The 24,928-nt window shown below is 42.4% G+C and overlaps 1 protein-coding gene across 1 annotated transcript in view; it reads right to left on the reverse strand.

The window, feature by feature from the left end:
- SPIDR (scaffold protein involved in DNA repair) overlaps positions 1-24,928 on the reverse strand; it is a 353,411-nt gene that overhangs the window by 298,430 nt on the left and 30,053 nt on the right. The window contains exon 5 of the mRNA XM_075920729.2: positions 23,060-23,226. Coding sequence (XP_075776844.2) covers positions 23,060-23,226 — 167 coding nt within the window. The remainder of the gene's footprint in view (positions 1-23,059; positions 23,227-24,928) is intronic.

A 24,928-nucleotide genomic window follows, 5' to 3' on the forward strand; every position in this document is an offset into this window, starting at 1 on the left:
CGGCAGCCATGTAAATGTAAATGATCATTTAAATCGCGGCTTCATTTGCCTTTGCCAAAACAACAAATCTACATGGCTCCGTCGACGGAGCCATGTAGTCTAGACGTACCCAATATGAACTATGCTTACTGCCCTACTTAGCTCTATTTGTGTCAGGAACTGGGGATGTGAATGTTTAACTGGTAGCTTCACCTGTTAAGGAGGGGAATGGAACAGTTCTCTGCTGTGGGGCACCATGGCCTGATGCACAGCAGGGGCTGCTCTAGCCCAGAGGCTGGGGAGGAGAGGCAACCACTCCAGCTGGGTTTGAGCAAGCCCTCCCCTTTAATTGGTTAACCAATTAAACGGGATTTCACATCCCTATTGGGAACATCTTCTAAACGAGGGTTTGCAGCCTTCAACAATTTCGCAGAACTCTGGCATTTCAATTCCACCCAAGCCTAGGGGGACCAGATGTTTTGTTTTATAGGTATAGTCCAGATATTCAAGGCTTTGTTTTATAATAGATATCCCCCTCCCCCCACTCCCTATCCCAATTTTTTACACTGGCTATTTGGTCACTATACCTAAGCCATAGGGCACCAACTCTGACATAACTCTTCTTTACACAGCTATGGATATCACTTCAGGGTTTTACATAACATTTCCTCCCTTCTGTCCTCTTTCATCTAAACATTGCTCTATGCCCTCACAGATACCAAAGATCCACAGGACATTGGAAAAAGGTTCTGTTTCTTCTTCTACAAGGAAGTGAACTGTCTTCTCCTTTCCCACTCCCAAAAGCATAGGGAATCTTTGCAAAGGGAACTTCAGTTTCCTGTTTTTCCCACTACTTAGAGGTTTTCTTAAGGCAGGGTATAGTCTGGCATTTACTCACTTGATATAAAGCATTAGCATTGCTTTCAGTTGATCACACTGCATTGGTTAATAGTCCCTTTCAGAAGACAAGGGTTTTTGTTTTGTTTTTTTGCAGTGGCCTCAATACACATTAGGCAGTGCCAACTTTTGAATATCTGGAGCAGGAAAGAAATGTTAAAAAAATACACAAAAAGCTCTGCACCCAAAACTTTATTTTCCAATTATGATTTTTTATTTTAAATCCAGTCATTCTTTTACTCAGACCTAACAAAGCATTTCTGTAAGCAAGTAAATTATGCTTCATATGGCACAAACCTAGCATAAATGTAACTCTTCCGCTAGCTTTCTGAATTTCATGGTTTGATATATTTTCCTTCTTACCCACCATTTCCTTATCCTCCTCTTTCACTCAAGACATCTGAATTAGTGTCTATTGTCCAAAAAGATTTCTAACTACAATACTTTTAGTTTATTTCTATTATAAATGATAGGAGGGAAAACAGCAGAATAAAGACAGTGGACTTCAAGGCGGCAGAATACTTAATGAACAGAGTAAGGAGATAACTGGCCATTAGTGATTATCTTTTAAAACTCTTGGAATATGGAAGAGATTCCAGAGGAATAGAAAAGAGCAAATATAGTGCCAATCTATAAAAAAGGGAAATAAGGACATCCCAGTGAATTATAGACCAGTCATCCTAACTTCAGTACTCAGAAAGAAAAATGGAGCAAATAATCAAGCAATCAGTTTGAAAATCACCAGTAAGATAAGTAATAATCAACAAGATATGTCAAGAACGAATTGTATAAAACCAACCTAAGAGATTTGTTTGACAGGTTAATAAGTCTTAGGGATGGGAGTGGAGCAGTGGTAGATGTAGTATATCTTGACGACCTTCTCATAACCACCTAGGGAAATACTACCTAGATGGAGCTCCTATGAAGTGGGGTAAAGTGCTTGGAAACCCACTCCTAGACAGTAGTTATGTGGTTAACAGTCAAACTGGAAGTGGGTCCTACAGGGATTGGTCCTGAGTCCAGTTCTGTTTAGTACCTTCATCAATGATTTAGATAATAGCATATAGAGTATATTTATGAAGTTTGTGGACAATACCAAGCTGGGAGAAGCAGCAAGTGTTTGGAGAAGATCAAAATTTAAAATGGTCTGGCCAAACGGGAGAAACAATCTGAAGAAAATAGGACAAAATTCAATAAGGACAAATGCAAACTACTCGGTCAATTGCACAAACACAAAATGGGGAAATGACTGCTTAGGAAGGCATACTTGGGAAAGGTATCTGGGGGAGGGAGGGAGGTAGTAGTGCATCACAAGCTAAATGTGTGTCACTATAACACTGCTGCAAAAAAAGAACATCATTCTGGGATGTATTAGCAGCAGTGTTGCAAGCAAGACACGAGAAGTAATTCCTCCACTCTACTCCATGCTGTTAAGGCCTCATCTAGAGCAGTGTTTCTCAACCACTGGTACGAGTACCCTAAGGGGTACTTGAGAGAAGTCTGGGGGGGATACGTCAACAACTGAAATTTGGAGAAAACTGAATTTGTTTTAAGTTTTACAGCGCTTTATTATTTTTTACACCCCAAAATTTCATTGCCCACCTAGCCATAATTAAGTTGTTTAAACAAATGTGTTGCAATGGTAGGAAAAAAACTGTGCGTGTCTGAAAACTAAAGGTACTGGGGTACTAATAATTTTTAAAGGGGGATTTTATAAAAAAAAATAGGTTGAGAAACACTGATCTACAGTACTGTGTCCCAATTCTGGGCACCACATTTCAGGAAACATGGAATAACTGGTAAAAGTTCGGAGGGGAGCAACAAAAATGATTAAAAGCCTAGAAAACAGGTCCTATGATAGAAGATTGAAAAAATGAGTTTGTTTATCCTGGAAAAGGACATAATAGTTTTCAAGGACTGAGGGGACATAATAGTTTTCAAGTACCTAAAAGACTTATAAAGAGAAGGGAGAAAAAAATATTCTCCTTAATCTCTGATGACAGGATATGAAGCAATGGTCTTAAATTGCAGCAAGGGATGTTTAGGTAGGAATTTTTTCCTAATGTACTGTCAGTGTGGTTAAACACTAGAACCAACTGCCTAAAGAGGCTGTGGAAAACTCCATCAATGGAGGTTTCTAAGAACAGGTAGGACAAACACCTGGAAGGAATGGTCTAGTTATTATGTAGTCCTGCCTTGAGCACAGAGAACTAGATGACCTCTTGAAGTCCATTCCAGTTTTTCACTCGTATAATTCAGCACACTCAGAGAACTGTTAAACAAGATCCCATGAGAAGCAAGTGTAAGGGGAAAAAAGAGTTCAGGAGAGTTGTTATTTTTAGACACACAGAATTAAGGGCACAAGAGCAAACTATTCCAAATACACAGGGAAAATATTAAATATTATAAGAGACTACCCTGATTTATCCAGGAGATCCTCAAGGAACTGAAACTCAAAAACAAGTCATACAAACAGTGGAAACTAGATCAAATTTTGAGGAATGAACATTAAAAAAGCATATAGGTACAAAATTAGAATGGCCAAAGCAAAAATAATAATAATAATAATAATAAAATTATAAACCAAGTACTGGGGGAGGGAGGCAAAGGTAAAAGGCAAAAATCAAAGCACTACCACTACCTAGGCTTGGGCTCTCCTGCACTTCACTCAATAGCTCACTGGCAGATAGCCTGAACTTTGGCCCTCTTTGCCTGCCCCCTGCTCCCTCACCAGGAGGCAGCCCAAGCCCAGGCCCAGGCCCAGGCCCAGGCCCAGGCTCTCCCCTCCCCCTACCAACCCTCACTGGGGACAGGCAAAGATTCACAAACTTACCAAATAAGTTTGAGAATCAATGGTCTACATGGACATATGATAAAGTGGGTGTGTGTCTGGTCCAGATAAGTTCTCAAAAAGTAGTTATGGTTTACAAAAAAGCTGGGAGAGCATATCATCTGGGGTCCCATAGAATCTCTCCTGAATAGGGCGTGGAAATGGCAACTGGTGCATGCCTGCAGTTCATTAGAATTTAACCACAGCAGAAAACAATAAGCTAGCGCTTATTGGTTAAGCTCTCACATCCCTGATCCGGACTCTAGTTCTATTCAATAGCTTCATAAATGATCTGGATAATAACAGAGCACATTTCATCTTCAAGTTTGACACAATCAACTCTGGATTAAACAAAGACTGCGAATGGCTTGCTAACTACAAAAGCAACTTCTCCTCTCTTGGAATTCACACCTCCAGATCAGCTACTAGAAGTGGGCCTCATCCTCCCTGATTGGATCCACCTTGTCATCTCCAGCCTGATTCTGGCCTGCATATTTATACCTGCCTCAGGAAATTTCCACTACATGCATCTGACGAAGTGGGTCTTTGCCCACGAAAGCTTATGCTCCAACACTTCAGTTAGTCTATAAGGTGCCACGGGACTCCTCGCCGCTTTAGCGCATTTAACATGTGCAAATTAGGGATGTAAAACCCTGGTTAATCAGTTAACTAGTTACACATTAGGTCAACCTAATGTTTAGCTGATTAAGCGGGATCTTGCCAGCAGACAACCCCCCTAACCTGAAACAAATTCTTTCCAGCAACCACATAACACACCTCAATCATGCTCACCCAGGAACCCACTCCTGCAATAAACTCCAGTGCCAACTCTGTCCACACATCTTCACAAGCAACATCATCACAGGACCTAACCACATAAGCGATCACATCAGAGGCTCATACAACTGCACATCCACTAATGAGACATATGCCATCTAGTGTCAGCAATGTCTTTTTGCCATTTATACCGGCCAAACTGGACAGTCTTTATGACCAGGGCTTGACAAACGGCGGCGAAAGCCACTAGCCAGCCCCGCACTGCGCATGCTGAAATCTACGCGCCATGGGCAAGTCGATTCTATAGTTTGTCGATCCCTATTTATGACAAAGGATTAATGGACACAAATCAGATAATTTGAAATGGTAACACACAGAAACCTGTTGGGGAACATTTTAACTTGCCCAGCACTTATTAATAGAGCTAAAAGAGGCTATCATCTTACCAAGTAATTTCAGGAACCAGCTAGAGAGAGAGTCTGTGGAACTGGCCTTCATATGCAAATTTGACACATTCACCCAAGGATTGAACAAAGACATGTCTTAGATGAGCTGTTATATTCAAACACTCAAAAAAAAAAAAAAAAAAAAAAAAAAAAACCACCAACCAACCAACCAACCAACCAACAACCCCCTAAAGTATCTGGCACTTATAGCCCACTCTAATTAGCCTAGCTTCAATCATCTGAAAAAATGGTTTGTGCCCACAAAAGCTCATGATTCTATCTATATTTTTTTTGTTTAGTTTTTAAGGTGCTACAGGACCATTCATTGTTTTTTAAGTTACAGACTAACACAGCTACCCCTATGAGACTGTTAAGCTAAACACAAGTCAATAATGTAATGCTGTTGGCTTAAAAAAAAAGAAAAAAAAAAAAGCAAGCAAGCTTACTGGGAGATTGATGCTAAGCAGTGTTGTCTTCAAGTCATCATTGTCAAGTCCAAGTCAAGTCTCGAGTCCCTAAGTCACTTTCGAGTCAAGTCCCAAGTCTTAATTTAAAAAATGTCAAGTCACTTTTGTACAAGCCATCAATATTGGTATTTTTGGACAATTTTTTCACCAAGTCTATTTAACAAAATTAGCAAGTCTCAAGTCAAGTCTCAAGTCACAAACAACAAATCCGAGTCGAGTCTCAAGTCAAGTCACCTAGGCGACTTAAGTCGGACTCGAGTTCAAGTCGTGGGACTCGAGTCAACAACTCTGTGCTACAGTCTAGTAAGATCCCCTAAATCAAATGCTGATGGCACCCCGTCAATGCTGATACTCTACCAGGTCGCGAGGATTAAGGGACAGACGGGATAGTTTCTCCCCTCTGCCTCCTGCAGTGGGAATGCCACAGAAGTTCGATCTGAGGTATGTCAACTACAACTAGGCTATTCATGTAGTTGGAGTTGTATATCTGAAGTTGACTTTCTCCTATAGTGTAGACGTAGCCTCAGTGGGGTATGGAATACTGAGTCTTACCTCAGTGCAGGGGACTGTTCTAAGTGACCTATTTAGGTCCCTCCCAGACCTACAATTTTAAGATTCCATAAAAAAGGGATTTATCAGCACTTATTTTAGATGAGTATCCTATATATGCTATAGCTTAGGAGTAATGCACCTATTGACTACTCACTAGAAAGGAACCCATTTCAGATTCAGGACTTTAATACAATACCTTGAAGTATTCCCTATTTAGGCAACCCCTCCGCCCCCCAGCAAAAAAACCCAGCTGCAACTACTTTTCTCAAACACAACATTCTAAATATTCTAATAATCACTTCTGACAAATACAGGCTATAATTATATCGCTCCTCTCATTACAAAGAATCCTACATTGCTTTATAAATTATATTTTACAAGAAACATACAGAATCACTTTTCCCATCAGTCAAGTATGTCACTTTTAGCATGTGACTAACAGTGATTTAAAAAAACCCGCTTACAAACAAATGAAACAGCTTTTTTTTAAGATTACAAATATAAAAGTCTTCAAATTACAATCTGAGAACTGTCTTCTGTATTTCTTTTAATGATCAGAAAATACATAAATCCAGTCTCATGAAGTCACTGACCACGTTATCCAGAATGAGAAGACAGACTCTACAGATGCTCCCAGAAATGCTAAGTGTTTTTTTTTTTAAAGGAAACTATTGAATCTTATAGCTCTCAGATAACCATAACCTAAGTATGAATTCATCTTGCGGTGGCCAAGCAATAAGAACTGCTGCTTCTAAATAGCGGGACTTACAGGTGCTCATAGATTTTAAGGCCAGTAAGGACCATCATGATCCTCTAATCTGACCTCTCTGAATAAAGAATTTCACCCTGTATTGCATCCATACATTACCTCCTGTAATGCTTTCATAAACCCAGCTGAGTTTTAAATCAAGATTTAAGGATTTCAATAAAATTCAAGTGTCAGAGTGTGACGGGGCACTGAGACCCCGCACCCAACCCCCAAGACTCTGTGCCCTGGGAGAAGGGCAACAGAGCATGTACCGCTGCTGCACCGGCTGCTCAGGCGCCGCGACTCAGCGGGGCAGTTCCACGGCGCGGCTGAGCAAAGCCGCGGATCAGCTGATTGGGGCCACCGCTCAGCTGGGGAGGAGCGGCGGCACAGCTGAGCGGAGCACGGCGCGGACAAGGGGGCAGGGAGGGAAAGGCGCGGGGCGGTAAACGCAAGGAGGGGGCGGGGGACGTAAACACCCCCCCCCCCGGGCCGGAGGAGAGCCATAAAAGCTACCCGGCTGCCAGGGATGGGGAGAGGCGAGGAGGCCGAGAGAGCGCCCCCCCCCCCCAGAGGGCAGAGAACCAGGAGGGACACCAACGGGCTCGGCGGAGGGCAACCCGGCAGTGGAGGAGCCGCGGGAACACTGCTAGCGTCAGCAGAGGAGACCGACAGGGAAGGATTGACACCCTGGAACCGGGGTAGGAGAAAGGAAGGAAGCAGCCCAGGGCAGGGCGGCGAGATAGCCCGCGGGCTGGTGTGTTTAGGGGCACGCCCCCACCAGCTGGACCGAGACTAACGGTAGTCTCCGTCCTCAGGGCCCTGGGCTGGGGTCCGGGAGTGAGGGCGGGCCCGGGCCCCCCTTCCTTCTCTCCTCCCGAGGGAACACTGGCCATGAACGGGCTCATCGCCCGAGACTGAACAGTTTTTGTGGGAAGACGAGTGACCACTCCTCCCCCCCCCAGAGACGGGCCGAGGGCTGGGACACGGTCACACAGAGAATCCATCATTTACTCTAGTTTAAACCAGCAAGTGATGTGCCGAAAGTGCAGAGGACAATGAAATCACACTCTCTCTCCCCCCCTCCTGTCAGCCGACGGTCAGGGCAGTGTGTGCGTGTGTGTTACACCCGTCTTCAACTGCTGAGACACAAAGTCTCGTTGCAGTGGGCAGCCTAGGAGGCTGGAGGGCGCCCCAAAAATAGTTTAACATCTGTGACTTTACTGCTAGTACCGGGGTCCCGTCGCAGAGGGCAGCCAACAGGCTCTCAGACGCCCCGAGTTTATAGGAAGAGCTTATTACACTTTAGATTTCAGCTGCTAGAATTCGTAATTCCTTCGCAGCGGGCAGCCTTGGGGAAAGACTGAAAGGTGCCCCAGTGGATTCTGCCACCTGGGTGTGAGACAAATCCAAACGCCCAAGCTCTCCCTATATCTGTCCCTAAGACCAGCTGAAGTTCTTTTAAATTGTGCTTGGTTCTGTTACAGCAACTGAAGGAGTCAGGTTAAAGCTTAAACAGTTACAGGTTTATTAAAGAAGCTTATAAATCATATGGTTACAATGGCTATTGCTCTATTTCTTAACTGCTAGCAAAATATAGATCTTAAAAATGGTTACAAAGAAGATAAAGATAGAAAATAGAAATAATGGTACCAAGTAACAGCTTACTCTTTCTATGAGTACACTTAAGACAGAGGACCACATCCAGGTACAATTTTTACCCCCTTCTGTGCCTCTCAACTCCAGCATGTCAGGCCAGGGCCGGTCCCTCAATTCCTAGAAAAGACGAATACGAGGTGGGTGTCCCCATAGAACCTCGGGAGGTCAAACACCTAACCCGACCAGCAGGTAGAGGGTAGAATGACACAAAGTTAGTGTGTGCTGGACCCATCTTTTATACCCATTTTGGGTCACGTATTTCTCTTTCTTATCTGTCATGCCAAATGGGGCTGGTCTGTCTTTTGTGAGACCAGTTCTTACAAGGGAGTTGTAAACTTAATTTACACTTGTAAAAGAGATAACTAAATTGGAATTACTGGGGATTCTTTTCTCAGTGGGAAATTCCTCTCCCAGGGAGGCTACGTCTACACTGGCCCCTTTTCCGAAAGGGGCATGCTAATTTTACAGGTCGTAATAGGGAAATCCGCGGGGGATTTAAATATCCCCCGCGGCATTTAAATAAAAATGTCCGCCGCTTTTTTCCGGCTTTTAGAAAAGCCGGAAAAGAGCGTCTACACTGGCCTCGATCCTCCGGAAAAAAGCCCTTTTCCGGAGATCTCTTATTCCTACTTCAAAGTATTCAAAGTAGGAAAAGGGGCCAGTGTAGACGTAGCCGGACTGTGTGTGTGTTCGAATCAACATGGGTGCCAGCCAGGGCAGTTCTCGCAGCCTTGAGGCCAGCTTATAGACTTAATCGCTCTCTCTCCACATATCTGTTTTCAGCTCCTCAAGATCAGATGAGCCAGCATAGACTATGCTGATATGATTGCTCCTTCTCTGTCCTGTATGCTTCAGGAACCTCAGAGAGGCAAATAAGATGGATGAGATGGGGGGGGGGGGCAGTCTGTCTGGCTACACCTCCCCGTTCAGGGTTTTTGCCAATCTGACCTGAAGGAAAATTGCTTCCTGGCCTCCAATATGTTGATCAGTTGAATCATGATCATGTTGGCAAAACCCACCAGCCAGACATCTGGGAAAGAATTCTCTGTAGTAACGCAGAGTCCTCTCCATCTAATGCCCCATCCTTGGCCATTGAAGGTTTTTGTTACTAGCAGACAACAACACACTTCTGGGGAGGATGTTGCGAACACTAGAGGATAGAGCTAAAATTCAAAGGGATCTTGATAAATTAGAGAACTGGACAATCGATTAAAAAACGAAATTAAACAAATGTAAGGTGTTACACTTACACGGAAAAACACATTCACAAATACACAATGGGGGACAAGTGGTTTAGCAGCAGCACTGCTGAGAAAGATCTGGGGCTTGTGGTGGATGACAACCTTCCCATGAGTCAACAACATGATGTTATTGCAAAATAAAGCAAACGCAATTTTGGGTTGCATTAACGAAGGCATAGCATGCAAACCACAGGAGGAGATGGTACTACTCTCTACTTGGCACTGGTTAGGTCTCAACTGGGCTACTGTGTCCAATTTTGACCAACATTGTCAAGAAAAATGGTAGAGAAACTGGAAAGGATCCAGAGGTGAGCAATCCAGATGATAAAAGGGATGGAATGCAAGCCCTATAAGCAAAGGCTGAAGGAATTGGGTATGTTAAGGGGTGACATGGCAGTCTTCAAATACTAGAAAGGCTAACAAAAAAGACAGAAAAGTTTTTCTATCTTGTCACAGAAGGCAGGACAAGAGGCAATGGGTTCAAACTACAACATAGCAGATTTAGATTAAAATTAGGGATGTTAGCTAACCACAGGAATTTTTAGCGGTTAGTTGACTATTCTATAGTCCCCATGGGGCACGGCCGGCAGCCAGTGCAATTCGGCCCCACTCCTGGGGAGCTCCCTGCCACCACATCAGCATGGGGTGGTGTAGGTGGGAGCCAGTTCACAAGAGGAGCCAGTTTAAAAACTAGCTCTCCTCACAGACCGGCAGCCTACTGCCCCACGCTGCTGCTTCCGATACAGAGGCAGCAACCTGGGGTGGCAGCAGTCCCTGTTTGAGGGGGGTCTGAGCTCCCAGTGGACGGAGGCAGCTGGAGGGGGTGAAGGCAGGGGGAAGAGCTGCTCCGGCAGCAGCCCTGTTCACAGGGGGTCCCAACCCCCTGCACACAGATGGACTGCTGCCAGAGCAGCCTCTGTTTGAAGCCAGCACCAGCACCACTGAGGACAGAGGTTGCTTCATGGCAACCTCCTCTGTGCTGCCCTCACGCTGCTGGTTCTGATAGAGGCAGCAGCGAGAGAGGCAGGTGACACCCAGCACCGGACTCCTGTTTCCCCTCCCCCTTGCTGTCTGTGTCCACTGGGAACTCAGACCCCCCTCGGACAGGGACTGAAAGGGAGGGTGGAATGCGAGTAGTCAACTAGATTAACCACTAAGCCTAGGCTTATTGATTAATCAACTAGTCGACTACTCGTTCACATCCCTAATTAAAATCTCACCATGCTGCTGTGTAGGGAAGTGGGTAGGTGGAGATTTTTTTGTGCACTGGTACGCACTTCTCCAGCAGGCTGGGCTCTATTAGCAGCTGGGGGCATCGCCTGGCAGCATGTCGCAGCCTGGCAAGCAGCAGTTCGTGGCCCTCCACCGATGCACGGTAGGGATGTTAAATTTTGATTAATCAGCTAAACGAGTAGTAAACTGAATTTCCATCAATTATTCGATTAGTCGATAAGGGGGAGATGGAACGCTCGCTATCCTGGCTCGCCTCTAACTTAGAAATGGCGCTTGCTACATTTCTAAGGCAGAGACACAGCAGTCAAAACCAGCATAAGCAGGGTAGTCACTTGACTACCTGATAAGCCTATGTCTAGCCTATGCCATCCCTAGTCTGTGAACCCATGGTTGGGAACCTCTGGTTTAGACACAACAAATCCCTCACTGTGGCAGGAAGTTGGACTCGAAGACCCTTGCAGATTCTATGGCTCTATGTTGCTGCATTGCAATGGCAGCTAGTGGCCCTATGTCTATCCCTCCCTGCACCACCTGACTATACACCCTCCAAGCAGGAGCCAGCAGCAGCATGAAAGTAAGTGTGAGTACATAATTAGCCTCTGTCATATGTAATAAAAAGGGTGCAAAGATATATGGATCACATCTGAGGAAAAGAACCTCATCTGTCTAAAAAAGAAAAGACACTTGAGCCACAGGTGACCAGGCAAGACTACACAACACGCAGGCCCCATTTGTGTCAGTTCTGCTGATATTAATAAGATGCAATATTTACCCGATTTCCACCCATATGACAGCACTTTTAATGAGCAATGACAGTCCAGGAATTTAACTACTAAAACACATATCAACAGAAGACCATTTTGTCTCCTTTTTTGTTCTGACTCCCATCCGTGGGCTGCAAACAAATGGGCTGCGGGTCACAAGTTGAGTAGCCCTGTTTTATACAGCAAGATGGATGCAGAATCTATATGCTTAACACTTTTCACAAAGGGCACATTTCTGTTCCCACTGAAGTCAAGTGCAAGAAACTATTAAATTAAAACTGAAGCAGCACTAGATGTTTACAACAATACATTAGAAGATTTAAGAGCAATGGTATGTATGCATTTACTGATTTGTTTTTATTTTGTTTTTTATTTATTTTAAACTTTGAATACATATGAGCCATTTTAAATATATTTGGTTTACTACTACGTATTTTTGTGGCTGTTCTGTATGCATTTTCTGCCTCTGACATGGCAAAAAATCTTCAATCGATATAATTTGATTTGAGAAAAGGTACAGCATGAGCAGAAACAGTACAAGATTCCTTGAATTACCCTGCCATTGTGCCTCTCCCCTGTACTGCAGCAAGCATTCTAGTGAAGAAAATGGTATTTCACACTCACAGAACCATTCAAGCCTTCACCTTTTTGCTGAGACAGACAATTGTGAAAGTGCACATTTGATAAATAGACGCCTAATATCTTGAGAATAAATTGTCTTTGTAAGGATCTGTAAAATAAGTTTCGTTTTTAAATTAAAAAGAAACAAGTAAGTTAAAAACAATACAATCTGTGTAAATTAGAACACTGTCAATAGTTTGCTCCTCAAATCCAAATCTATTAAGACACAGGCATGTGTTACAATTTAAAATGTTCACAAACTTCTTTTTATAGTTGAGAATGGAATTAAAAACATTTATCAAAATGTTCTGTCTAGCCTTAGGTCTAATACAACTAAGTCCATAGCAGGTTTAAATCCTGCACCCTGTTCATGCTAATAAGCCTCTTTTTCTCAGCCCTTCTCTCCACAGCAAGAATTAAAAAGTAACACCCGATCAACACATACAAATTGGTATTGCTGTTGGGAGTGATAGGAGAGGGTGGCATAGCAGCACCAATCTCTTGCCTCTCCCCAATATTCAGAAAGTTCCGCCTACAGTGTTCCAGACAGAGTCACTGTTGCTGAGAGGATCCAAGTCGTAAAAACTCCAGGTCTCTCCCATGGAATACTGCTTCTGGGAAACCAAAGAGCTCCACTTTAATTAGGGTGACTATACAGCCCATTTTGGCTAGGACAGTCCCCTTTTTAAGCCCTGTCTCAGCCATCCCAAGCTTTTTTTTATTTTGTTTTTTGACCAGAGGAAGCATCTGTCCCCTTGGACTCATCAAGTTAGCAAGAGCAAACAGAAAAATGCCCACTAAGGAATGTATGGGAGCAGGAGAGGGAAAGCAGAGATGAAGCCCTGTGGAGGAGGGAGGCTGGGCTGGAGAGGAGGTAGAAGAGGAGGAAGAGTTTCTAAGTGTGGGGTCCGGCAGGGTTCAAGTGACCAGGGACAACCTTGAGTGTAGGGTGGCAGGGGTTGAGTATGACCAGTGAGTAATGACTGCCTTGAGTGAGGGGACAACCAGGGTGGCAGGGTTTGACTGTGACTTGTGGGGGCACTATGGCAAGCAGCTGAGGCCAGCCCTGAGGGAGAAGGATGTCTTGGGGCACCCCCACATAGTCTTCCATTTTCCCTTTGAGAAATATGGCCACCCAAATTTGGATGTTATTTAAAAAACATGGGGTAGGAGGAAAGTGTTTGGTACACATTAGCTGAAATAGCTATTCTGTTAGCTGCATTTAAGTTGTGGCTCTCCAGAGCTATGTAAGAAAGATGATGTGGTTTAACTGAATCCTTAAACAGAGCAGAGGTGGGGGATTAGTATACCCAAGCAGTCAAGAGTTTTCCCAGTTGAATAAGTGCAAATAGATAGGTCTAGTACAGGGGTCAGCAACCTTTCAAAGGTAGGGTGCGGAGATTTGACTTATTCACCTCTATGTACAGATCCAAGTGCCGGTGATACTTTTTAAAATCCAATCCATATTCCCTTAACTTGCTGGCAAGAATATTGTTGGAGACCGTATCAGAAGCTTTACTGAGGTCGAAGTATATCACATCCACTGACTTTCCCATACCCATAGAGCCAGTTACCTCATCACAGAAGCTAATCAGATTGGTCAGGCATGACTTGCCCTTGGTGAATTCATGTTGACTATTCCTGATCACTTTCCCCTCTTCCAAGTCCTTCAAAATGGATTTCTTGAGGATCTCCTCTATGATTTTTCCGGGGACTGAGTTAAGGCATGTGTGCCAAAATAAATGCTTGAAGCAAGACAAACGCAATAGTCTTTTATCAATATTCAGTCATCAATCTGGCTGGATGACACAGATTCCATTTGATATCATGATTCAGTGCCTTAAAAATAACTTATTTTAAACTCTACTGCACAAGACAGGTGCTAGATTCAACTTTAATTTTACAGGTAGTAAAATATAGTGGTGCAAGAGGATGAGGGCAAAAGAGAAAGGCCTATCTATATGCACAACATTTGTATGACAGGCTACATAACACACTGCTTGCCTTTGAAGGATATTTTGGGGATACCATTGATGATGTAAAATCTACTTCACACAAGGCCAGGGAGCAGAGAGAGAAAAATAATCACTTGTTACACTTCTACACCTTCCTATTTCATCATTTTTAAGATAAGTTATTGAGACAGCAATAAACTAGCGTATCAATTACTGACCCATCTATGCTCTAATTCTGGCAGGTCGGAAAGCTTCAGATGCTACGCACTGATTTGTGTTTGAAAGAACTTCACAACATTCCTTGCTAAAGAAAGACAATTACACAGAAGAGCATTTTCTTTACTACATAAATCATTTAAAAGTTCCCATCGTCAGTGCAATGCCAAAAAGCAGCAGGGCTTTTGGAACACTAGCAAAGATCCATTTTAGTGAAGTCTGAAACATTTAAAATCTGGTGATGGTCTAATTTAAGGAATATTCTCCTAGAACAAGACTCTCAGTTGGAAACTGTTAGCATTTTCTGTTTATTTCTTTGAGAAAAAAGGTATTTAAATCCAAATTTCATGGTTTTTGGCTAGGTTCTTTTGAATACAGTTTAGATTTTATTTAAAGATGCACTTACTAAGCCTGCTTGCAATGTGTTTTTTCAACAAAGGATCTGCCTTAAATAATTACTAACCCTTACTTATTCTGCATGCCACATATAGAGAAAGATATAACCCCTGTTACAAGAAATTAATAATTTAAGGGCCAAATTTTCCATGCTTCATTCATGTAATTAAATTCCCCTGGCCTAAATGGGACTAGTCACAAAAAATGAGCAAATTTGGTTGCACATCAGACTCATACAGTACATAGGTTGAACTTCCAGGATCTCAGAGGAGTATCCAGACTCCAAACTTTGAAGCAGACATTATATATTTTATTAAAACAGAATTTACCTACTTTAGAGAGGATTAATGCTGAAGACTTCGTAAAGAATGTTTTAGAAGGAATCTGAAGAAAGAAAAGGAGGCCATTTGGTATGGATGGAGTGAGGCAGTTCCTAGTGTAGGAGGTAGCATGGTAAGAGACATGAAATCTGATTTGAACAACATTAGATTCTGTTTAATCCCTAGGAATGAAAATATTTAAAATACTTAAGAGTTTAATTTTATGACACTAGAGGCCTTTAATCTCTGCGAGGAGGCCTTTAGCAATGGCCGCATTCTGGTTGGGTCATTCAAACTGCTATTTGTAATGCTGTGAAATGTGCTCACCCTGTGTTAGGGGTTTAGAGCCCTTCTAGATAGCATACTGGAAAGGAGATCACCATCACTGCATGCCAGTGTTCCCTGTAAATTATGTGCTTATGCAGGCGCTCAGGAGAGAGAAAAATGCCATATAGCAGATTAGCAGAGCACCTACAGATAGGTTTTTGTTTCTACTAATGTTGCACATTTGCACATGCCTTGGTTCACAAACATTTTTTCTACACATGGATAAAAAAAGATTAGAAAGAACATTGTTGCACAGTGTCAGAATCTCCAAGGACAAGGTTGCTAGTGCCTTTCCACCCCTTAGGAAATTCTTTCCAGGGCCAGACCTCGTCAGTACTACTGTCTGTCCTTCATTTTCTCAAGTAAATGAAAAGGGTGGGGGTGGAGGTGGGAGTGGGGCACGGATTGCATCTGAGCAAAAAGCAACACACCCTTTCCATCTCCTCTCTCCTCCTTGCCCAAAAAGGCAAAAAAGCAAACACACACACTTTCCTCTATTTTTTAAGCGCAGGGCCGACACATAAGTATAAGTATGCATATGCACCCTCTTTTTAATTTTTTTTTAAATGATCTGCAATAAACACTGGAGAGAATTATTTTGCAAATCCAACTGCATGGTGTATCAAGGAAGGCATCAGTCTGACATATTCATCTTTAAGAACAGCCCATGAAATCAGAGATAGAGCACACTGCAAAAAATGGATAAATATGCAGTAAAAATATTTTGACAGAATTGCTAACCCTCTAGAACCCAATGGAATATAGCATATTTTGAAGCAGAAAACAAATTTCACACAAGTCTTCTAATTAGGAAATAATCCATTAGGTTTCAGAGATTTATTAAATATTGCATCTCAAATGCTTGTCCATTTTACGTTGTTAGGCCACTAAATTAACTGGCCTTTGAAAAAGATTCATCTTGTAGAAAAAAGTTTTCCTGTAGCAATCACTTCTTTTGTATTCTCAGTTTTTGTGTTATTCCTCAAATAGTTTGCCCTTAATTATTCCTACAAGGAATAAAGTTATAAGGAGCCAATAATTTAACTCTAGGAGCTGGCTCATGCAAGAAGGTAAATCCCCAGTGTGAAGTATGGCCCAGACTCATCACTCCCCTAGAAAGTTCCACAAAAAGGAGCTGTCATAACGAAAACTACAAAGGAATCTTTCAAGTCCTGGCCTACACACAATTTTTGTACCAATATAAGCTATTTTGCTTAGAGGTATGGGGTTTTTTTAACTAAAATATAGGGTGCATCTTACACAGCAGGGCTGAAGTCAAATTAAGCTATGCAATTTCAGCTACGTCAATTGCGTAGCTTAAGTTGAAATAGTTTAACTCTGCTTTTGGCACTGTCTACACAGAAGGAAGCCAAAGGAAAAACACTCTTCCTTCGATTTCATTTACTCCTTGTGAAATTAGGGTTACAGGAATCAGAGTCAGAAGTCCTCCAGCTTGCCATTATTCTGAAAAAAAGGCTTGTAGTACAGGCTCACACTAAGTTACTTTGGAATAATGACAGTTATTCCAAAATAATGCTCCTGTGTAGACATACCCTTAGTTATGCTGGTACAACCCCTAGCATGGATACAACTATACCAAAGGTACTTTATAATGATATCACAGATTCCCCTTTCCTGTATAGAATAAGATATACTGTTAGGGCTCATCTACATTGGCCCCTTTTCCGGAAGGGGCATGGTAATTTTTGAAATCGCAATAGGGAAATGCGCGGGGGATTTAAATATCCCCCGCGGCATTTAAATAAAAATGTCCGCCGCTTTTTTCCGGCTTTTAGAAAAGCCGGAAAAGAGCGTCTACACTGGCCCCGATCCTCCGGAAAAAGCGCCCTTTTCCGGAGGATCTTATTCCTACTTCAAAGTAGGAATAAGATCCTCCGGAAAAGGGCGCTTTTTCCGGAGGATCGGGGCCAGTGTAGACGCTCTTTTCCGGCTTTTCTAAAAGCCGGAAAAAAGCGGCGGACATTTTTATTTAAATGCCGCGGGGGATATTTAAATCCCCCCGCATTTCCCTATTGCGATTTCAAAAATTACCATGCCCCTTCCGGAAAAGGGGCCAATGTAGACGTAGCCTTATAGTTCAACTACACTAGGATGAAGGAGATTGTACAACTTTAACTATAGTGGTCTAAGGAAAGCCGTCCGTGTATGGATAAATTTGTAGTGTGTTTTCCTGGGATACAATCCTGCTATCTAGGACTCCCAAGTTCCTTTAAGCTTCCTCTAATTTGAATTTCCATGTATAGAGAGTTTATTCTACATTAACATGTACTTATACACAACACCTATTGACTCCTGAGGTCGGATTGATGGGGAAGATCTGGGAGAAGGGCCCTTCTCCCTCTGCTGGTCAGATTGGGAAATGATCTGATAACTGAGGAGAGACTATATACCTAAGGCACTCTAAACTCGAAATAAGATGTGCAATTTGTGCTACGCAAGTTGCATATCTTATTTTGATTGAATTTTGAGGGTTACCAGGATGCTGAAATAGCATGCCTGTTATTTTGAAAAATATTTCAAAATAATGGGCAGCTTGTGACAACACGGGGTAGCTATTTCAGGATACCTCCAGTATCCTGAAATAGCCAGGCAGTGTAGACATACCCTAAATATGTATCCATTAAATCATTTAACCCCTCAACTTCCTTATTTATAAATGCATCTAATCTTGTCAGACATGACTATCAGTTTTCACTTAATTTCAGGGGATCTACCACAACAAGACACAAGATTACTAGTTGGCAGAGTATGAAATTTAATTGCCAATGTAGAGTGGGAAGTTATTTCAAGAGAACAGAGGCCTAAGCCATCAATTTGTACAGAAATTAAGTTTCCATTACGAAAAAAAGCTTCTAGACCTAATGATTGTGAAGACAGCTTTTCAAAAGGAAAAGGAAACAAGCCAAAGTAATACAAACTTCTATTGACAGGCAATTCAAATGTCTCCGTCAATGTTTTTGCAAAATTTTTCCATTCATGTGCAGAATGAATTTTGTTACATGCACCAAGGCATGTGAAGATGTGCACCACTAACAGAAACACATGTTACCTGCTGTGGGTGCTCTGCTAATCAGGTGGGTGGCATTTGAAGCTCTCTTGGCCAACTGCCAAAGTGCTCAGCTTTCAGGGAACACAGGTCTCCACTATTGTTCAGGGCTCTGTCAAACAGCAACAAAAATGAAATCCAAGCTTGTCAGCTTCACTGTTGCTACTAAGCGCTATGAACAACAATGAAATGACATTTCATGTCTTGTTGCTCCTGCTGCTGCTTGGGAAAACAACAACAAATGCAGGAACTGGAGAAATTCAAAGGGGGTGAAAAACCTAAACCAGAAGGTGAAAATATGAGGTTTGTCTGTACTTGAAATTAAAACCTCACAGGTGCCCTGTGTCAACGGACTTAGGTCTCAGCTACACTACCAAGTTTTGTCTACAAAACTTATGCTGACACCCAAACATCACTAAAACAAACGTTGCCAAAACGTCACCAAAACAAAACTTGCTCCGTCCGTCCACAGTGGGGCCACCATCGTCAATAGTGTGAGCAATGTACTTACCAGTCAGAGACAAAGACAAATAGAGATGGCACAACACGCATCTTTCAGGAACAGAGATCTGTAGAAAACCCTGTACCTTTTCCTTCACAGCAGAGGATGTCAGGAAGGCTAGTTTTTTCCTCCACGATATTGAAAGTGGAGTGCCTCTACTCCTCTCTCTAACCTACTAGCCAGAAGCAGATGTTAGCGACTTGAATGTGACTGATGATGTGGCTGATACATGGCAGTGATTCTACCCCACTCCTGATTAGTACACTGGAAACAGAACTGGGGACATAAACAAGTAGTTGAGTATACGATTAACCGATAAGCCTACTTGCATTTCCCCAAACACCCACTTGCTTCAGCTCCCCCCACCAGCTCTGCGGTGATGCCTGCCCCCACTCTCGCTGCTTCTTATATGGAGGCAGGGGAGGCTGCTGCAAAGCAGCCTCTCCCCGCGGCAGACCCAGACTTGCCACAGACAGAGGCGACTCCACATCCTGTGGCGCACAGCCTCTGTCTGTGGCAAGCCTAGGACAGCTGTGGGCAGATGTTGCTTCACAGGAGCAGCCCCTGTCCGCAGGGGTTCAAACCCAGACTCGCTGTGGTCAGAGGCTGCTCCATGGGAAGCAGAGCCGCCTCTGTCCACGGGCAGCTCAGACCTCCCCCTCCCCCACTGACAGGTACTGCTGCCACCCCGCTATGCTGCCTCTATCAGAGATAGCAGCACTGGGTGTCAGGCAGCTAGTCTGTGTAGGGAGCTGTGTTTTTAAACTGGCTCTTCTCACAGACCATCTACTGCCTGTCACCCCGTGCTGCTGCCTCTAACACAGAGGCAGCAAAGTGGGATGGCAGGGGCCTCCTTAGGAGTGGGGCTGGCAGCGCACTGATTGCTAGCCCCACCCCAGGAACTATAGAATAGTTGAGTAACTGATAAAAATTCATGTGGTTACTCGATAATTCTATTACCCTCTGTGTAACATCTCTAAACAGAACTCTTTGGGCAGGACTACACTACGGAGCTGACCTAAGCTACGCAATTTGATTCACGTTAGTAGTGAAACTCAAGTCAATGTAGCTAAGATCTACCTACAGTGGGGTTCACACCACGCTGGCTCAATAGATAACATTCTCCCATCAACTGCCCTTATCCTTCTCGTTCTAGTAAAGCATTGGAGGGCAATATTCTAGATACAATAATTGACACACATACCCCACGCTGTATCGATCGCTGCCCCATTGATCCAGCCAATAGTGAAAACATACCCACATTCTCAGATACATCCTTTTTTCATAGTCCACTGACTTAAGTGAAATTGCATCTACCTGCACCATTGTTTTCACACTCCAGCTATCGTTATAACTACAGATATACAGGCAGTCCCCGGGTTACATGGATCTGACTTACATCAGATCCCTACTTACAAACGGGATGAGGCAACCCCGCACTAGCTGCTTCCCCCCAGCAGACCAGGGAGGCGCGAAGCTAGCGCCCCCCCCAGCAGACCAGGGAGACGCAGAGCGGCTTTTCTCAGAAGACACCTCAGCTTGAGAATAAAGGACTGAGGGAAGTGAGGTGTGGGAGAATAAAACTGAGCTCTGGAGAAATGTTTGGCTAGAGTTTCCCCTACAATATGTACCAGTTCCGACTTACATACAAATTCAACTTAAGAACAAACCTACAGTCCCTATCTTGTACGTAACCCAGGGACTGCCTGTACTGCTAATTTTCCTTTTGTCTGGAATAGCACATTATACTTTATGTCTGCCACCCAAACCACCCAACCCCATACGCTCACACAAACCCTTTTTGGACAATGTAATATGCACAATGTTTAATTGCCACTATAGTGCATTAAGTATATTCAATTACATCAGAGTATACTGTTCTAAAACTAATTTTCTTTAGAATTAGTAAGTAATGTATAACTGAAAAGTAAAACTGAACCATTAGTTTTTGGCACCCTCTACTGGAAACTTTAGGAACATTTGTATAGTACTACAAACTTTTTAAATGATAAATATTAGAAATCATGCTTGTTTTCATCTGTAATGTTTTGAACATCAAGTTTGCTGCATGCAAAGAGCATTCGTGCACAGCAAGTGTCATCTAATTTTCCAGCTGAAGCACAAAAATCAAGTTGTCATACATCAATCCAAGATTTGGGGCACCCAAAAATTTCAGGAATCTAAAATTTAGGCATGCAAATTTAGAGAGAATGTTTGTAAAACTGGTGCATAACAATAATGGATCTTCTGTAGAAGGCAACAGGTAATCATTTTGTTAGGAACATCAGAACAGCCATACTAGATCCTGTCTTCTGAAATGCATCATGATTCAGAGGGAATAGACCAAACAAGGCATTGTCTAATGATCCATTCCCCGTTGTCCAGTCCCAGAATCTGCCAGAATCTTAGGGACACTCAGAGCACTATCTATCTGGACTAATGGACTAACTATCTGAATTAATGGCCATTGATAAACACCTTCTACAGAAACTTAATTTTTTTTTAACCCTGTTATGCTTCTGGCTGTCACAATATCCCCTGGCAACAAGTTCCACAAGGTGACATTGCATGGTGTGAAGTAGTACTTTGAGGAGGGGAGGTTGTATGACACCTTTCACGTGTTAATTTTATTTGATGTTCCCTGGTTCTTGTGTTATATGGAAGAGTCAATACTTGCTTATTCATGTTCACCACTCCCTTAATGATTTGAAATAAACCTATATCATACTTCTCTTAAGTCACCTATTTTCTGATCTAGAAAATCAGTTTTTTAAAGCTCTCTTCATACTGAGTTGTTCCATACCCATTATCACTTCGGTTGCCCATCTCTGTACCTTTTTCAATTCTAATGTATCTTTTTTGAGATAGTGCAATCAGAACTGCACGCAGTATTTAAGGTGTGGGCATACCATGGATTTATGTAGTTGCATTATGCTATTTACTGTTTCATTAACTATCCTTTTCCTAATGGTTCCTAGCATAGTTAGCTTTTTAACTGCACAATGAGCGGATGTTTTCAGAGGACTATTGACAATAACTAAGAACTCTCTTCTGAGTAGTGACAGCCAATGTTCCCTCTAATTTTTTCCACCCATGTGTGGAATAAATTTTGTTATATTCACTGAGGCAGATACATATGTGCACCACCATTAGAAGGATGTGCTGTCAGCTGTGGGACACTATCAGTGCTCTGCTAATCAGGTTGGTGGCATATAAACCTCTCCTGGATGTCAACCCACGTGCTCATTTTCCAGGGAACACTGGTGACAGCTAATTGAGACCCCCATCATTTCATATGTATAGTTGGGATTATGTTTTCCAGTGTACATAGAATTTAATCTTATCTAGTCACCCAGTTCTGTGAAATCCTTTGTAGCTCTTCACAGACTGTTCTGGATTTGACCATTTCAAATAATTTTGTTTCATCAGCAAATTTTACTCTCTCATTGTTCACCCTTTTTACCAACTCATTTATGAATAAACTGAACAGCATTATTCCCGGTACAGATCTCTGGACAACAACATTATTTTCTTCTCTCCATTCTCACAACTGCTATTTATTCTGACTCCTTTATTCCAGTTTTTTAATCAGTTTCTGATCTATGAGAGGACCTTCTCTTCACCCCATAATTATTACTCACCAAATGAGTAACAGTGCATATCTTAGAGATTATCCTAGCATAGGAAAGCTGCTGCAAGGTCTAATTGCTGAAACTGTTTTGGCATAGCACTAACGCAAAAACCCATACCAGTTAAAGTGCATATGACATTATGTACCTTTCTTATGAATTAACAATTTATATCCTAAATCAGATCTCATGTGAAGTCTTAAGAACAATAAGACTCCCACTCTACTATTGTCTCTGGTCATACTGATTATTTCTTTGTAGAAGGGGGAAAGAATGAGAATTTGAAATATTTTTGTTTGTGAGGCTCTTTTTAGAGAGAAGAGGTAAATAAAACCAGAAGAACCTCATGTTCCACCCAAATCAGTTATTCCAAACCGTAATATACTGCATAGTTATGTTTAGTTTTATTTTTTAAGCAGAGACATGTTCTCACCTTAGGCAAGTCATCTTCCTTCTCTTCAAGAGGCAGAGAATTACTGTTTGCACATGAATCCGAGTCTGATATGTCCAAGGCTTTGTCATCTTTTCCTGATCCATTACATTCTTCATCATCATCCCCAAAATCACTGTCCTTCTCCCACTCAATGAACTGTGGTTCACCTTAATAAAGTTATTGTTACAATTAAAATCATTTTTCTTAGTGAGTCTGTGTATTATTTAGAAATATGAATTCAACAATAATAATGGTAATTTAACAGCATATTTATCTCTAATTCAAAAATATAAATGATATTATTTTATGTACCGTCAATCTATATTCTTCTTACTCTTTCCATAACACAAAACAATTCTGATAGCATCTTCCTTCCATAGAAAGCCATATTCAGAGCTAAATAGTAGAAAGTATTTTCTCTCAAAATGTATTTTTTTTTAATTATTATGATTTCTCAAATTTCATTTTCCAAAAATGCTCTCTCATGTTTGGCTGAGTAAATCAGACAGTAAGTGAAGAAAGAGAGGTAGAAAAATTAAGTCCTCAACAGAGATTTAAAATAAAAACAGAGTTGATAAACCAGAGATACATGAAGATGGCCCCACTTCCCAAAAGGCTAGAGTGACAAGCTTATTATGGGTACATCTACACTGAAGCTGGAAGTGGACTTCTAGCACAGGTAGACAGACATGCTAGTGCTCCTCGAGATAAGCATATTAAAAATGGAAGTAGAGTTTGTGGTAGTACAAGCTAGTTATAGTAACATGAAGGCCTAAAACAAAAGCCCACATAGCTAACACGGGCCTAGTTTGAGGCCTGAGGCCTAGCTAACAATGGACAAAACATGGCTAACATAAAGCAAAGCTAAGTTGTGAGCAAGAGGCAGGCCCCGCTCACAGAACTTGGCATAAACAAGGCTGAGAATGCAAAACACTAATTGGTAATAGACTGAGCAATTGGTACTGGTCGTAAGTGGAAAGCACATGGTACTACCAGCTCATTAAAGATGACCCACTCCCCACAGATACAGGAAAGGGAAGGTTCAGGAAAGGATCTAAAATGACAGCATGATGGACAGAGATGATGTAATCAAACCATGAACTACAGGGTGATGGGTGGTATCTAAGTAGCATCAGAGGGTGGTAACCTGACAACATCAGAGGATAGCCACCTGACACATCAGCACTAACGTGTAAGTTGTTAGTACCTATATCTAAAGTGCTGTCTTGGGAGGACAGTCTTTGTATGATCTAGGGGGCAATGGAAATTTCCCATTGATTGAGTCATTCCATTGTTACGGGGTACATATGCGTAGTGGTTCAGTAGAGTCTGTCAACTGTTACTGTACTTCGCTTAACAATAAACCTGGCCCGGCGCCTTCGATCCTTTTCTGATTTGTGATTTTTGGGGGCTTTCTTGAGGTCTGCTGTGGAGACTAAGTGCACAAGTCAACACGGTACACATGACTAAGCATACACGTGAGCAGCCTTCTGCAGTGCATTTTTTGTTTATTTAAAAAAAAAAAAAAGTGCCGGTACTGCAGGGGAAAAGTTGTTAAGCTCTGAATGGAGATGCTGGTACCGTGTCTGGAGATGCCGGCAGTACCCCCCCCCCCCCACACACACACACACACACACACAAAGCACTGGCCTCTTCAGAGGAGCCAGAGACCTTTGAGGACACCTCAGCAGTAAATCCGGACCCCTCCTGAATAACTGCACTAGTCACTCCTTGGGTACGTGGCTAGGAGATTCAGGTGAGTTTATATTCCAAGCTAGCCAAAGTCATTACCCATGCTATCCCTGGTTACATTGCTATTTTTTAGATTTGTTTGAGCTACTAGATTAAACACCTGTCTGTCTGTAGCTG

This window comes from Pelodiscus sinensis, chromosome 2, assembly GCF_052426305.1.
Source record: "Pelodiscus sinensis isolate ZL-2025 chromosome 2, ASM5242630v1, whole genome shotgun sequence".
In the NCBI taxonomy this organism is placed as follows: domain Eukaryota; kingdom Metazoa; phylum Chordata; order Testudines; family Trionychidae; genus Pelodiscus; species Pelodiscus sinensis.